At 39.2% G+C, this 14,343-nt stretch overlaps 2 protein-coding genes across 3 annotated transcripts; both read right to left on the bottom strand.

The window, feature by feature from the left end:
• Positions 1-1,139: 1,139 nt before the first annotated feature.
• Positions 1,140-8,813, bottom strand: LOC103707736 (kinesin-like protein KIN-14E). 2 transcript variants are annotated; one of them, XM_039126599.3, is made up of 20 exons: positions 8,484-8,813; positions 7,315-7,613; positions 7,045-7,216; positions 6,889-6,959; positions 6,615-6,795; positions 6,422-6,531; positions 6,207-6,306; positions 6,042-6,128; positions 5,757-5,933; positions 4,552-4,825; positions 4,291-4,452; positions 3,981-4,196; positions 3,633-3,670; positions 3,332-3,495; positions 3,078-3,203; positions 2,865-2,990; positions 2,712-2,777; positions 2,553-2,618; positions 2,410-2,472; positions 1,140-1,886 (listed from the first exon to the last, which is right to left on the bottom strand). In XM_039126599.3, exons 1-20 carry the CDS (start codon positions 8,704-8,706, stop codon positions 1,416-1,418), a joined length of 3,192 nt encoding a protein of 1,063 aa, XP_038982527.1. In that variant the 5' UTR covers positions 8,707-8,813; the 3' UTR covers positions 1,140-1,415. The 2 variants fall into 2 exon arrangements, with proteins under 2 accessions (XP_038982527.1, XP_038982528.1); XM_039126600.2 differs by having other exon boundaries at positions 2,553-2,615; positions 8,484-8,807.
• A 4,130-nt stretch (positions 8,814-12,943) lies between these two features.
• LOC103699742 (uncharacterized) lies at positions 12,944-13,878 on the bottom strand. The gene has a single exon (XM_008781747.6). It carries the CDS (start codon positions 13,809-13,811, stop codon positions 13,128-13,130), a length of 684 nt encoding a protein of 227 aa, XP_008779969.4. The 5' UTR covers positions 13,812-13,878; the 3' UTR covers positions 12,944-13,127.
• Positions 13,879-14,343: the final 465 nt, after the last annotated feature.

Below are 14,343 nucleotides of genomic sequence, written 5' to 3' on the forward strand. Positions count from 1 at the left end.
ACAGCACAAATCTCCAGATTTCAGGGGGGAAAAACTCATAAAACAATTGCAAAAGATAAATGCGAAGAGTAAAACTATTGTTTGGACTTTTCTTCTTCTTCTTTTGCCGGTATTGGTTTAGGGATGAACTACTGCAGTCATGGTTACTTTGGTGATCGCCTCAACAACTAAGCTTTTGGAAAATTGATCATAAAACATGGAATAGCTCCATAAGGATGATATTGTGCAGGTTCACAATGTTTATCCTCCCTTGTATATTTTCAATCTACCCGACATGGGTTCATTTGTAAAGATTGGTGCCTATTTTGTTGGGAGGTCTGTCAAAACCTGGTAACACCATTTTGATTCCTGATTGGAGAAGCAACAAATCCTCAGAAATCTGTAATAGATACTAACTACCATTGTCGACTTCAAGTGAAGAGTACATTTTAGCAGGGAAGCTTCTATGTAAACAAATCTTCCACTTTCAATGGCGGTATACTATTGGTTTGAATAGATGAAGGATGTAACTAGCAACAAAATGCCTTGGGGAGTTGGAACGCGGGGAAAATAAGGCATATATTGGGAGATTCCTTGTGGGGATGATATATGAACACATATATAAACAAATGAAACACATAAAAATCGAAATATCAAACTTCCTGCTTGTATAAAAGGTGAATATGTAGGATCGATTATCCGCACCATCATTAACAATAGATAAGAACAGTATCGAAATAATACATGTAAATCTGCAACTCTTAGGCATAGAAAAACATTTTTTTTCCCACTTGAGTGAATAAGCATCCAAAATCTTTCCCAGCAATTAGTAGTATATAGCTACCTATGTGTTGTTATAGTTAAAACAGTCACTGCTTTATTTTGCAACTCATGAAGAAACTTATATTTTCATGAACGTGTACATACTTGGCATCTCACAATTGATGAAACCATTAAAGCCTCTGAAATTTAAAAACCTCGTCACCAAATTTAAAGAACGATGCATTCTTTTACATAACTTTAATTCACACAACTTTAAGGCTGATGTTTCTTTTATATAACTGCTGTATTTAAGAGATTAAAGTTGTTCTGAAAGTATATATGAATTGGTGAGGTTGCTGAGAAGTGCAACTAAAAGCATCCCATGAAATCAAGACATAAAAGTTTTGCAGATACTCTGCAATGCAGTCTCTTATTCAAGATATATCTCAAAAACATATTATATCAAACTTACAGCATCAACAGGTTTTAAAAAATATATATACATATTTTTCACAGTAAGCTTGTTCTTTAGTGATACAGCCAATATACTTGAGTTGTACAAGAAAATATCATCATACAATTCCAAACGAATTCTGTCTCAAATTTAAACTTCACCAATCTGTGAAGCGCGCTATTGAAGAACAAGTATACAGATTATACAATTCCTTTGCAGACTATCTAGCCCACACTTTTATCTTGTCTTTCTCCTGGTTATTTCTGCTATGCGGAAACACCTTTCGAGTAGCAACAACCTTTCTAGTAAGCCTTCCAAATGCCTTGGCTGGATCAATTTTCCTAACCTTGTCCAATTCACTTGGTTGTACCCTTTTCTCTACTAAGGGTGTCGGCACTGTAATATTGTTCTCAGATTCCCCAACCATCGCATTTCTGAGTTCTCTTTTCCGTTTGATCTCATGAAGAGGCTCAGCCCCTCGTAGCAAAATGGAACCCTGACCACTCATTGGCTTGTTAATAGAGTTTGAGCTTTGTAGAACCTGAGGGTCAGTTTCGCTCCTTGATTCATCCCTTGAAAATGCTTTCCCTTCAGTTGGTGTTGCAAACCTGAGGGCATCATCAGATTGGAACAGGAACATGGATTTTGACTGAACCCTCTCTTCTCTTAGCTTGTTTTCAAGCTGCTTGACCTGTAAATTTAAGAGAACAAATCAATTACGACTCCTATTCTGTGCGAGGATCCATGCGGACATATATTTAGCCCTACATTGGCTATGCACTAAGTAGATGTTGGGCACTCAAATAGAGATCTATCTTCTAGTCAGTCTTTTTGGGTGAGGTCGTAGGTTGTAACAAATGGTATCCGAGCGGACCCAGCCCATAGCCTATATAGGCTAGGGAATACTGCAGCATAGACCCATTGAGGCTGACTACGAGCCAACTATAGTGCTTGTGATTAGATTTGAATGGATTTTGATCCTTAGCATGGCGAGGATGCTAAAGTTTAAACCGGGGGTGTATGAGAAGATATGTGCGGACGTGTGCTTATTAGTCTCATAGCAGTTATACACCAAAAATCTTGGGTACTCATATAGAGCCAAAAAACCCAAATAATACTTTCTCACCTACCTTTTTTGGTGAGGTCTTGGGTTGTTATACTTTGAGTATTATAAAGAAAGAATAGATCACTTCCGGTTGCAAAATGGCAACTACCTTTTGTTCAAGCATCAGCTCAGATTGCAGTCTCTCCTTTAGCTTGTATTCAAGTTCCTTAACCTGCACGGCACGTTAAAAATGTCAGCCACAGTAACTTGGTACCAGAATAATTGGACCGTGTGCAGCTGGTTGACTAGTACCTTTCGTACAGCTACTGATTCAGAGTATAGTTGTTCTTTAAGCTTGCACTCCAGCTCTTTGACCTGCTGAAACATTTAATAAAAAATTACTTGAACTAATTATTACTGCTATTTTCATTCACAGGTAATACACAAAGCACTATTGTTTGTTGATGGAACCTTTTGCTGAAGAATCATTGATTCAGAATGTTGTTGATCATTCAATTTGTATTCCAACTCTTTTACCTGAAACAAAAAATAATATAGCTGAATTTGTTTATTGAAATTACAATCTTTTAGTTGGAAATACACGATGATGTGATCAAACTATACCTTTTGCTGGAGGGTGATGCATGCGTCTTCCTTCCCCTTCAATTTTTCTGAAAGTTGCCAATATTGCTTTTCTGATAAGTTTTGAGACACTGCCTTTGACTCAAGTTGGCTTTCAAGTTCTTTGTTCTTCAAGAAAATAGGATGCAGAAATTGCAGATTTACTAAGAGCAATTAATAAGTAACTCAGATGTTTTCATAAATAATATGCAATACCTTTTCTTGGAAATTTCTGCAGAGCTGTTCTTTTCCTCTGAGTTTATTCTCTAAGTTTTGGCAATGTTCTTCTAGCTTCCGAAATGACTCGTCTTTAATTCTGGATTCTTGTCTTACTTTATCAAGCTTCAAGATAAATTATAAGAAGTAAAAAAATAATTGAGCCAGCTAGGCAAGTGACTGACACTGAACATTAATGCATAGTATAAACACAAAACATTTTAAGCCAGCTTATAGGTTTCCTCCATACTCACCATCTGTTTCATCTTGTGAAGCTCGCCTGTGTCAACCTGCTTCCTTGCAGGACCCAACTCTATACTTCTGACTCGACTTGCAAAGTTCAATGAGCTGAGAGTTTCACCCAAGTCGTTATCGGAGGGGCTGATTTGCACAAACATTAAAGCTTTCGAGTCACCTCCTGCATTACGTAAAAAAGAAAAGAAGGTTAGGTAAAGAATTCGATAGAAAAACAAAAGCCTCAATGAAATTTTGTTAACTAACAAGGGCAGATATCTGAAAATAAACTGAATGTTTATAAATGAATCAGCGAGATACCTAATGAATCTTGCAGCAAATGTGTCAGCTTGGAATTCCTGAAAGAAGTATAAATTTGTTAATTTGAAGGCAAAATAATAAAGTAATTTACATAGGATTTTGCAGGTCTTTTCTGAATTCTGTAGGACATCATGCCCCTATCTTCAAATGAATGAATGTAGTGTACACATGTAAAACTGTATATAAAAACAATCAGTGGGAAGGGGCATATAATGGTCCATTAAAGTCCAAAATGTACCAGTTTCTCCAGAAAAAGAATCCATTTTTTTGCAGAAAATGAAGAAAGTTTGTTTTCTTGCAAAATTCCCATTATGCTGCTACAGATTGTCGTGCAGTAAAGCTTCAAACCTGTATGGGATGTGGCTGCTTTTGGTTGCAAGAGCAGACATGACATCTCCAAGGGCTGAAAGCGATCTATTAATGTTCTGAGCTTCCTTAAGCCTCTCCCCCTGCACATCTGTCTTTGTAAGCCTCTCACTTCCTGCCAAATCTATGAGCCAAAGCTTGCTTTTTGTGGACTCCCCATTCATTAGATTTTTTGCCCTCACCATTATGCAAAGCATGCTGAAGGCATGAAGGATGAGAATCTTGAGATCATATAAATATAAGATCATCAAAATAACACTCAAGCAATAACAAAGAATGCCTGGATACTGACCAGTGGGATCGACTACTGTGCTCATTTACGTTATTAGATCCAACAGCTCTGGCATTGCTTCCAGTTTGCAATACATCCCAAACTTCTTTTATGGTTTTTACTTTGGCCTCCACTATCCCTGGCACATGATGAAATCCTTCAGCAGCCTGTCTTACCTCCAGCCTGATAGAAAGAAGAGCCGTGCAAAACTTCATTACATTAATACAAGAAACAAATATTTTCTTCTTGGAGAAAAAGAAAATTGTAAGGAATGAATTATACTTCTTTGTTGATGGGAACGTCGCCAGCAAGTCTCTGATCTGCTCATTGTACACCTCAAGAACACTGACTGATATGTTGTAGGTAAATGTCTCCTTCCTCTCTGCAGCAATTCTAAATAATTCCTCCAAAGTTCTGTAATTCACTCCTCTGTTCTGCTCAGTACCCTCCATTGTGAAAGTCTTTCCTGTTCCGGTCTGTCCATACGCAAATATGCACACATTGTAGCCATCCAAGGCTGATGTAACCAATGGCGATGCATCCGCATACACATCCGCTGCTCATGAGTGATGATAAGAAGGAATTAATTGAATATAGTATGAATAGAACCTAGTGATATTTGTTTTGAATCTTTGATACAACTACAGAAAGGATGGTTGTTTGTACTAGATGCCTTACTAACATGTTCTCTAAGTCGATAAGATAACAGGATGCTACAGAGCTTGTGATACATAAAATTTTCTGTTATACAGTCTTTACGTATGTGAGAGCAAATCAACAAAGTGGTGTTGTAAGGGAATATTGGAGAATCTAGTCCTCTTTTCATCTGCGTACAAGTGCATGTAATTAAAGCATCAATAAGATAGCATGAGAATAATAGATAGGTTTTACTGATGTAAGACGAATATCTCCTGAATTTAATTAAGAGTATCCTCTAAAAGCAATACATACTGTGTCATAATGGACGCTAGCCACTGGCTACTAAAAGCTTTTCAAATTCGTTTTTTGGAATTAACTATAACTTAAATAGCAAATTTTCAACATAATATATTCGTAGTATGGGCTCAACTTTGGCTTAGGTTATCCAGGATCAACAATTTACGGAGCACCAGTTTATAAATCACGCAAAACTAATCTACTTTGGTCATCCTTTAGCATAGGCTCACCTTTTCCGAAGGTTGTAATGACCCTGACATGCATATTAATATTTTATATTCGTTGATAAGCAGTTACCTTGACCATCCTTTGGTGTCCAGACTGTCAAATTTAAAGGTGCTTTTCAGAATGGACTCTGTACACTAATGTATCTTTCAACCTAATCAATTCATAGCATGAGCTGATCCTTGTTTTAGGTTGGTCAGGATCGCCCAGTCAATCAACAATAGTCTACCCTAGTCATCCTTGCATATATGTTCACCTTAAGACAGAAGGTCACAAGGACCCCAACATACACTATAAAGATTTTGCATTATTTGACAAGCATGTACCTTGACCATCTTTTGGTGTATAAACTCTGTCAAATTTAAAGGTCTTTTTAGTAGATCCACCAGTCATGATCCCAATATCACCCTCCTTTGCTGCATCAAAATCTACTATGGTTGTACAGCCAGATAAAACCTCCTCCTTAGTTAAGGGACGACACCTACAAAACACCCGGATGTTCCCTGGAATAGTAAATGCAATAAAGCTTGGATTAGACTTCTGTAGTCAAGTGATCTCAGTACAACATTTAGAGAGAGGGAGAGAGGGAGGGAGGGAGGGAGAGCACATACCTTTTGTCTCTTGAACTTGATTATATAATTTCTTTCTCTTGGCTATCTCTTCGCTATACTTTATCTTAAGATCTTCACACTGGGTAACTGCAAGCATAAAGCTATGTAAACCACATGGTAAATGAATTTTAAGTATCTTATCGCGAGTACTGAAATTGAACATACCTAAGGTCCGAACAGCAATGATCATCTTATTCAAGTCAGGAGTTGAATTGGCACATTCATGTGCCTCGATAGAAAGTTGGGATAGCTCATGTTTCATTGCCTGAGATAAAAGAAGATGATAAAATAAAGGTTTATTGATGACCAGATTCCCTTATAAATTAAAACCATATTTGATTGTGCAAGCTTCATGCACATTTAGAGGATATAGTGCAAACCTTAATTTTTCCTTCCAAATTAGAGATAGCAGCAAACCACAACTTCTTATCTTGTTCATACCTTTCGGAAACATCTCTCAATTTGCCCGTTTGTTTTTCAACAGCTTGTTCTATGAGCATAAAAATGAATATATAAAGACAAAGGTGAACCACAGATAAAAGAATACCATTCTGGCCAGATCAACTTGCTTACCTAGAGTTTCAGTTTGGAAGAGCTTATTGTCAAGCTCCATTCTTAGCCTTTCTAGCTGTTCATTTGTAGCTGTTAGAGACATCCATGCTTCATAGCATTCATCTGATTTTAATTTGTATTGGCTGCTCAGCTCTTGTATTTTCTTCTCATACTTGGCAATGGATCTACTTCGAGCTCTAGTCTGCAGGATGGGCAATGAGGCAAAATAAACCCGTGCAACAATGTATACTAATGCAAAGTTTCAAAATTCCGGTCTAAACATTTTGATCCTGACCTGAGTCGGAGAAAATTCTATCTCGGAAGCACATTTGTTACAAATCAGATGCTCAGGTTTCACCAAAGGTGCTGCATTAAGTTCCAAAGAAAATCCAATTACTTCTAGTCTAATCATAAAGTACTTGTAGAATTTGATGATCACCGCAATATTTACCTGACAATTTGGGTGCTTTTCTAATGCAAATCCCACAAACAGTTGGAGTCCCACTAATTCCTTCAAATCTTATGACAATAACTCCATTATCCAAAACAAGGACTCTGATATCAACTAGCTGCAGAGGCTTATTAGCTCCAACAACTGCATATATATCGAATTCGGACAATATCTGCAATGCTTACATAGATAGGGTGTTTCAGAAACCTACATAAATGGTTATCTAGATCACAAGAAAAAAGATCATTTAACAAAATTTTGTCTCCTTGCCTTCTCTTCTTGTACGGAAACATCAAACACCCTAATTCCTTTAGGCCCATATGTGTTGACTATCTCTGCAAAGTGCAGATCTACAAAATAATCTCCAGGTGCGAGACCATCAAACTTGTAGCAGAAATTTCCATAACGTGCAGACTGATACAGAGATGGGTGATCACCACCTTCAACTATCTCCTCATTGGTATTTATTACATCTCCGCCTTGAAAATAAGAGTCGCCCAGAAAATTTATATGGGAATCTCGTCCTTCTATTGCAGAGCCACCAGAATTCACAAACATTACAAAATCATCTGCCTCAACAAAAATGTTAACAAAAAAAAAAAGAGAAGAGTTACCAACCAGCCCTACCTTGAGACAGAAGAGAATAATAGCTCAAACTCAGAATTTTCAGATCAAGAATACTATATAAAAATATTATGGCAAACAAGGCATCAAATTTTACAGTTCTCATACAGACATAGACAACTGAATCTTGAAGATAAGAGACTCAATTCAATTTAATACTTTCTAAAAAAGCGAGAGAAAAAAAATTCTATCAGAGAACATAAGAGCCGAAGGTTTATGATTCAAACCACTTTGGATGATAAATAAAAGCAAAATTCAAAGACAAGACAAAACAAAAGTCAGGTTCTAGATGTCGAATTCCATCTCTAATAGATAGCATTTCTTGAAGTTTAAGGGCTCAATTCGATTTAATTAGTAAAAAATAACAAAAGAAACATTAATAAGAGAAGACAAAAGATGAAGATATACTACTCAAATTACTTCAACTGTTAGAATAAAAAAATGCCAAGAAAAGATAAAAATTAAAGCCCTGACTATGGAATTCCAGCTCTAAAACTTAGCAATTCGAAAGACCAGGCATTCATCTCCGAATCAGATGAAAGATAGCAACCAATAATCCAATTTGATCCAAGAATCGAAAACACCACTCTGTGTAAATACAAGCCTTTATACTTCTCGGAAAAAAAAATTCCAACACTAATAATTTTCAGATAGAAAAAACAAAAAAAAAAAGATACTCGTAGAAACCAATTAAGAGATTAACAGGAAACAAAAAATCCAATAGGAAACAGCTACCACCTCCAAGATCTGAGTACCATCATAATATTTAATCCGTGTATACGGCAGAAGCAAAAGAAAGAGTACCAGAAACTAACCTCCGCAATCCATCTCCCTGAACCCGGACTGGACTAGTCTTGACCCAGAAACCAAGATCATCGAATCAAAAGAATCCTCGGCAGGGGCGCCCATCGCCGGATCAGCTTCAACTACGGGAGACTTCTCTGAATTTTTCATCCAGAAAGACGGGCTCAAAAAACTGGAATCTGGGGTTACCGTTTCCCAGTAGGGGCGGAAAGGGCTCTGCTGGTTCTCTACCATGGGATCCGATATTCTCAGCTGAAAATTTTTCAGAGATTTCTGAAATCTTGGAACGGAGACAGAGACGGGAGAGCCGATAAGAGTTTCCTTTCTCCCCGATTTTTCTTTGTTTGGAGCTTCGACGATTCAAATTCGAAAATAATATGACCGTTGGAAGCACTCGACCGACCGCTGCATCGGTACATTGTACCGTGGGATTTAATGGATCTTCGAGCGGCCAATCTCGACCGTCCAACCATGCAATCTACCACGGAATCAATAGCTTCCAGCAAACATGAATAGATTCGTTCCCTCACATCTTAAGTGATCATATGGTCCAATTATTGGAGGACATGTGGCTCAAATTGGTACCGCACTATCTTCTCATAGGGTGCAAGTGTTGTTCAAATCTTAAAGTTCGCCTTGCAAAGGAGATCTTTATAGATTTTTTTTCCTCTCTCTCTTGCTTGCTTTGTCAAGGATCTAACCTTCTCCTCTTTTCTTTTTTTTCTTTTTTTTTTTTTTTTAATGGGAAGGGAGGTAAAAACCACCCGATTTTTATTGAATGAGATCAAACAGAGGATAACCTGCTCCTCTTTCAACAACCTTTGCGATTCTGATAGCTGAGGGGACAACATCTTTGTAATCTAAATGGCGCTTACTCCTAGTTTGAAATAGAGTTGTTTGGACTTCTGAGCTCTGAGTAGGGGTGCAACATAGATAGATGGGGCTGGTTTGGGGGTTGAGTCATGCCCAACCCAACTAGACATAGGTTGATTTGGGTCAAGTTACATAAATGGTATTTTTAAGATAGCTGTGTAAATTTGGTGATATTCTTTTTTTGAAAAAATAGAAATTGGGTGAGATCTTCGACTTATGCTAACATTACTCTTAAAATAATCAACTCCATACAAATTTATTTAACTGTTTTGGCAGGTGATACTAATATGAATGGTTAATTAGACAATCTAATATGATAAACTGTTGGAATTTTATGGACACCATGTAGAAGATTAGACTACAAAAAATCATAGATCAATCCATAAAGATTAGAGTATAAATCAAACCATAATAGATCGAAGCATATCTTATGAGCCCTGAACAATCATTGATGATTGCTGCAGCAATACCTGTGGAAGAAAAAAGCACAAAGATAGGATAGATCTTTCTCTCCATCTCCTCCTTATGCATGTCCCCTTAATGGGATAGGTGCTTCCTAAGAATGTAAAGATCTTGATGCCCTATTATTTCTTTACAGGCAGATATATATATATATATAAGAGTAAAGTAGGGACCTAGCCTAGTTAGTAATGCTAATGGGTCTACTCATTATAGAGCCCATTAACCAAATTAGGCCTACACCAATACTCGCTACACCACATGACTAAGACAATATAGTCCAAAATAACTATATGATCACAAATCAATTATGAACTTCTTAATATTCATTCAGATGATAACTTAGCCCGTATTACTTAACAAATCAATTTAAAATCAGTCCATAATCAATAGAAGCCCACATTTATGAGAAATTCTCACAAAAACTGTAGGTTGCAAGAGCTATAAGAAATGACAGCATCCTTCTATCATTTCTATTTGATTAGAGTTGGCATGTGTCGTGCACATGATTAGTGTTATCCACTATGATGCGCATGAAAAAAAAATACAAAGACACAGGTGCTTTTGATCTTTCAAAATAGATTTTATTTTAAAATTTGATCATGATGAAGATTACACTTCTCTTACATCAAAGTTTCTATACTGAAAGGAGATGTGGTGATTCAGCTATGGTGGTCGGATGGATTCAGGATCAAGTGGGGAAGGCTGACACTCACCTGCTTCTGCATGATATTCAGAGGATCTCGAAGGAGTGTGCATCTCTAGTGGCCGGCATACCTACCAAAGGACGAACATAGCTGCATACTAGATTATCTTTTATATGGTGGAGATTCTGGAGAAGTTCTATAGATCGATCTGTCAGCTATTTCAATTATGCTTCGCAATATTTTATTTTCTAAATTTATTGAATGTATTCATATTGGATGTGTATGGCATATCCGTCATTCCAAAAAAAAAAAAAAAAGTGGAGACAATCAAATGGCGCCTTACACACGTTACTCCAGTGTTTTGATATAACTAGAGAAGAAATTGCTGCCTAGTGCCTTCCCATTACATCTGAAACATTAGAGCTTGCTCATAAATTGGAAGATTGGCGTGCCAAGCCTTACCAGGTTTGATGTGGATATGAAAAGGACGAGAAGCATAGCATCATAAAGTGATGGAAGAAGGGATGGACCCTTTCGGGTTCCCTCTGAGAGTGAGCTAGACAAAACAACTTCCTCCACCTTCTTCCCTCTTCCTCATTCCTCACCAATCCATTCCAATTCCCTCTCCAACAAAAAGAGAACATCTTCCTCCTAGCGCGTTGAGGAGAGGGAGGAGAGTTACAAGGTGAGAACCCCGTTAATGTTTCCTTTTGGGCCGGTGAAATGGATCCTTTTGTGCTGCAAACAGTCGGCGTATTGAAGTGGATCCTTTTGGGCTGGGGATAAAGGTGTGTCCATCCGGGTGCTGGAGATGAATTTTATTAAGATTTTTAGAAAGAGTAGCCTCAAAAGTTTCGATCTTTTTGCTCAGATCTCTGTGAAGTTCTGAGCTTTCCGAGTGTACGAGGAAAATGGAAAGGCGAGATTTTAGCTCTTCTGCAAATTTTCAGCATTTAATCATTTCGAGGAAGAGTAGGCTCGAAAGTTTTGATCTTTTTGCTCAAATCTCCGTAAAGTTTTAAACTTTATGAATTTTTAGCTCGGGACTTGAATTTTTCAGAATTTGATATCTGCCGTAAGATGTCATGCTTGCACTGAAAAAAGCTATTAATTTTTAAAATTCGGTTAATAGGAAATTGGATGATTCATTTGTATTTTTTAATACTTTTCTAGTATCTATTTGCGAACATCTGTTTTATCTATTTCTAAGACTTCTCTAGTATGATGCAAACATGAATTTTTTCTCTTGAAAAGTCTTGAGAGTTCTTTGCAACTAGAGATGTAACAGGAAAGAATCGAAGTCCCTCTTATAGGTTTTTTCTCCTTTACCCCATTCTACATGGTTATGTCTTGTTGAATGGAGCAGGCAAGGAGAAGGAACGCAAGGCTCTATAGAGACACTTTGAGCTCACCTATGGAAGAGTCATAGGAGAGGCGGAAATTGAAGCTGAACCTAACCACAGAAGCAAATTACAAGAGGACTCCTCCATGGAGGAAATCGAGGCTGCCGCTGCTTCGACCATGAAGGAGCGTAATTTGAGCTCACCATGGCGGGGGAATTCAAGAGGATTGCTCGATGTCTCTCGGCTGCTCTTCTTGCTGTTGGCTTCCTCAGGACTTGGACTAGGCTGCTCCACAAGAGAATGCTGTTGGAGGTGAGAAAGCTTCAGTCTTGCTGAATCTTTCAATATCGGATTATGAATTATTCATAGTTGTATCGCTGTGATTGCAGGGGGATTTGAATCTTATCTTCTGGGTCTTAACAGGAGGAGCTTTCAGCAGGCAGGGTGGACACAGAAGGGAATGCACCAGAGGAGCCTGGAGTTGGATGGCTGGACTTCTGTTTACTGTGTTTTGTTGGGTTTTCGGCCCTCCTTCCTCTCTTTGCTCCTTAAGAGCTATTCTTGTCTCTACTACTCTGATTGATATTTGTATTGCAAAACCATTGGATCTCTTCACATTAGAATATTTTGATTCACGACAGAGATCTGCGTCTTGTAAGCATAAGTTTTAAAAACTAGATTCTATATGGATCTCGGCCTACTGAACGTTCCAATTTCAATCTAACAAAGATAATTAAAACGAGGATCGCATGCCAATATAATGATCCTGCAAAGCTCTGTCATCTTAATCAACCAAATTTCAAATTTTAAATATATAAATAACCTAACACAAGGATAAGAATAACAGAAGTTAAGTACACATATTATATAAGGTAATTCTTTGACTCTTAAGATAAACAGGGAGAGAGAATACCACAGCCAAAAGCTCCTAAGGTTTTACTAATGGTTTGAAGGAAAAAAAAGTTGAGGGAACATATTTGTTTAGTCTAGTTCCAATTTTTTATTTAATTTTTTGAAAACAAAAACAATACCAAATAGATATAACAAAATGTATTAAAATAAGTAAAATAAAAACAAGTTGCACTTCCTCATTCTAAACTAAACCATGATTACATACAACATCCAATTGATAATAAAACTAAACCATGATTACATAGCAAAGTAGAAATCTTGCTTCATTCCGATCTACCAAAAGAACAAGACATTTGAGAATACAATAATAACAAAGCCCACACCGATCAGAAGGAAAGAAGGCAAAAAAAAAAGAAAAAAAAGAAGAGAGAGAGAGTGTGAGTACAGGAGGGAGAGGGGAGGAGAGAGAACATATGGGTCCTCAGAGGAAGCCCGTCTTCTGTAAGACAGCGTTCCGCACCCGCCGGAGATCCCTCCCTTTGAGGGTCCGCCCTACGCCCTCGAACACCGAGAACGTCATCACGTGCGACCTCGCCACGATCACGTGCGGCGGCACCATCTCCTCCTCCTCCTCCTCCTCCTCCTCTTCCAATCTTTCCTCTTCTCCGTTCTCCGCCTCCACCCTCCTTCCCCTTCTCCAAGTCGGCCACGCCGGCACGTTCACCGGTGCCGACCGGTGGAACCCCTTCCCCATCCCCATCCCTCCCCCGGCCTCCTCTTCCCCTGCCCTCCCAGCCGACACCGGAACCGGCACGGCCCCACGAGCCGCCGCAGCCGCCGCCGCCACCGGCCGCCTCTGCCGCACCAGGGGCAGGCTGTCCTCCGCTAGCGCCGCCGAAAGGCCGGACCTTTCCGGCACGAAGGGCCGGGTCTCGCTCCGTCGGTGGCGGTAGCTTTCGGACGGCGAGTAGGAAGGGGGGCCGGCGGCAGCGGGGGAGGAGAGGTCGGAGGCGGAGGAGAAGGAGGAGGACCAGACGACGTCGCTCTCATCGAACTCGAGGTTAGGGTAGGGGTCGGCATCGGGCTGCTCCAAGAGGCCGAGGAATCGGACGGAAGAAGACGAGGTTAGGTTGGTGTCGAGGTGTACGGTCGCCACCTCGCCCATCCCCCCTCCGTCGTCGCTTCCTCTCTCTCCCCTCCTTGTTAATGTTGCCAGGTCTCCCACGTCTCTTTTCTTTATACCCGACTGGGGGCTGGCGGAGTTGCATCTTATCGTGGTCGTGAGGAGCAACGGACCGCCACATCAGCTGGGGTTGCGAGAATCTTGAGAAAGCCGGTCGTGTGGGTGGAGAATCCGCTCGAGGAGTAGACAGGCTAAAACAGTATACAGGAAAAGGACACTTGGATTTGCTCCTCCTTTCTAACACCGGACAGCTACGCTCACAAGTGTGTGTTTTTTTTCTTTCAAGTGGATATCCCATACACATCACATACGAATGCATCCAAAAACAAAAAATAGTAAGTCTTAGAATGCACCGAGTACAAGGTCCATCACCATACATAAGTTAACTTATGTAGTGATTTTGTGCATGGAGACAAGATTCTCGCTCCAGCTTGGATCTGATGAATTGGATAGATCCATTTTTAACACTCAGCACCATCTGGGCTGTGCTTCAATCGGCAGTGGATGATTGAAT

The sequence above is a fragment of the Phoenix dactylifera genome, chromosome 6 (assembly GCF_051530095.1).
Source record: "Phoenix dactylifera cultivar Ajwa chromosome 6, Ajwa_hap1_PhDact_Kaust_v1.1, whole genome shotgun sequence".
Classification (NCBI taxonomy): Eukaryota; Viridiplantae; Streptophyta; class Magnoliopsida; order Arecales; family Arecaceae; genus Phoenix; species Phoenix dactylifera.

What these genes read in the sequence shown, in the direction of transcription:
- LOC103707736 (XM_039126599.3), bottom strand. Translation starts at nt 8,706, where the DNA reads ATGGTAGAGAACCAGCAGAGCCCTTTCCGCCCCTACTGGGAAACGGTA. An exon ending in GCATCACCCTCCAGCAAAAG is followed by an intron (nt 2,778 to 2,864) that starts GTATAGTTTGAT and finishes TTTTTGTTTCAG; the next exon opens with GTAAAAGAGTTGGAATACAA. An exon ending in AGCTGATGCTTGAACAAAAG is followed by an intron (nt 1,887 to 2,409) that starts GTAGTTGCCATT and finishes TTAAATTTACAG; the next exon opens with GTCAAGCAGCTTGAAAACAA.
- LOC103699742 (XM_008781747.6), bottom strand. Translation starts at nt 13,811, where the DNA reads ATGGGCGAGGTGGCGACCGTACACCTCGACACCAACCTAACCTCGTCT.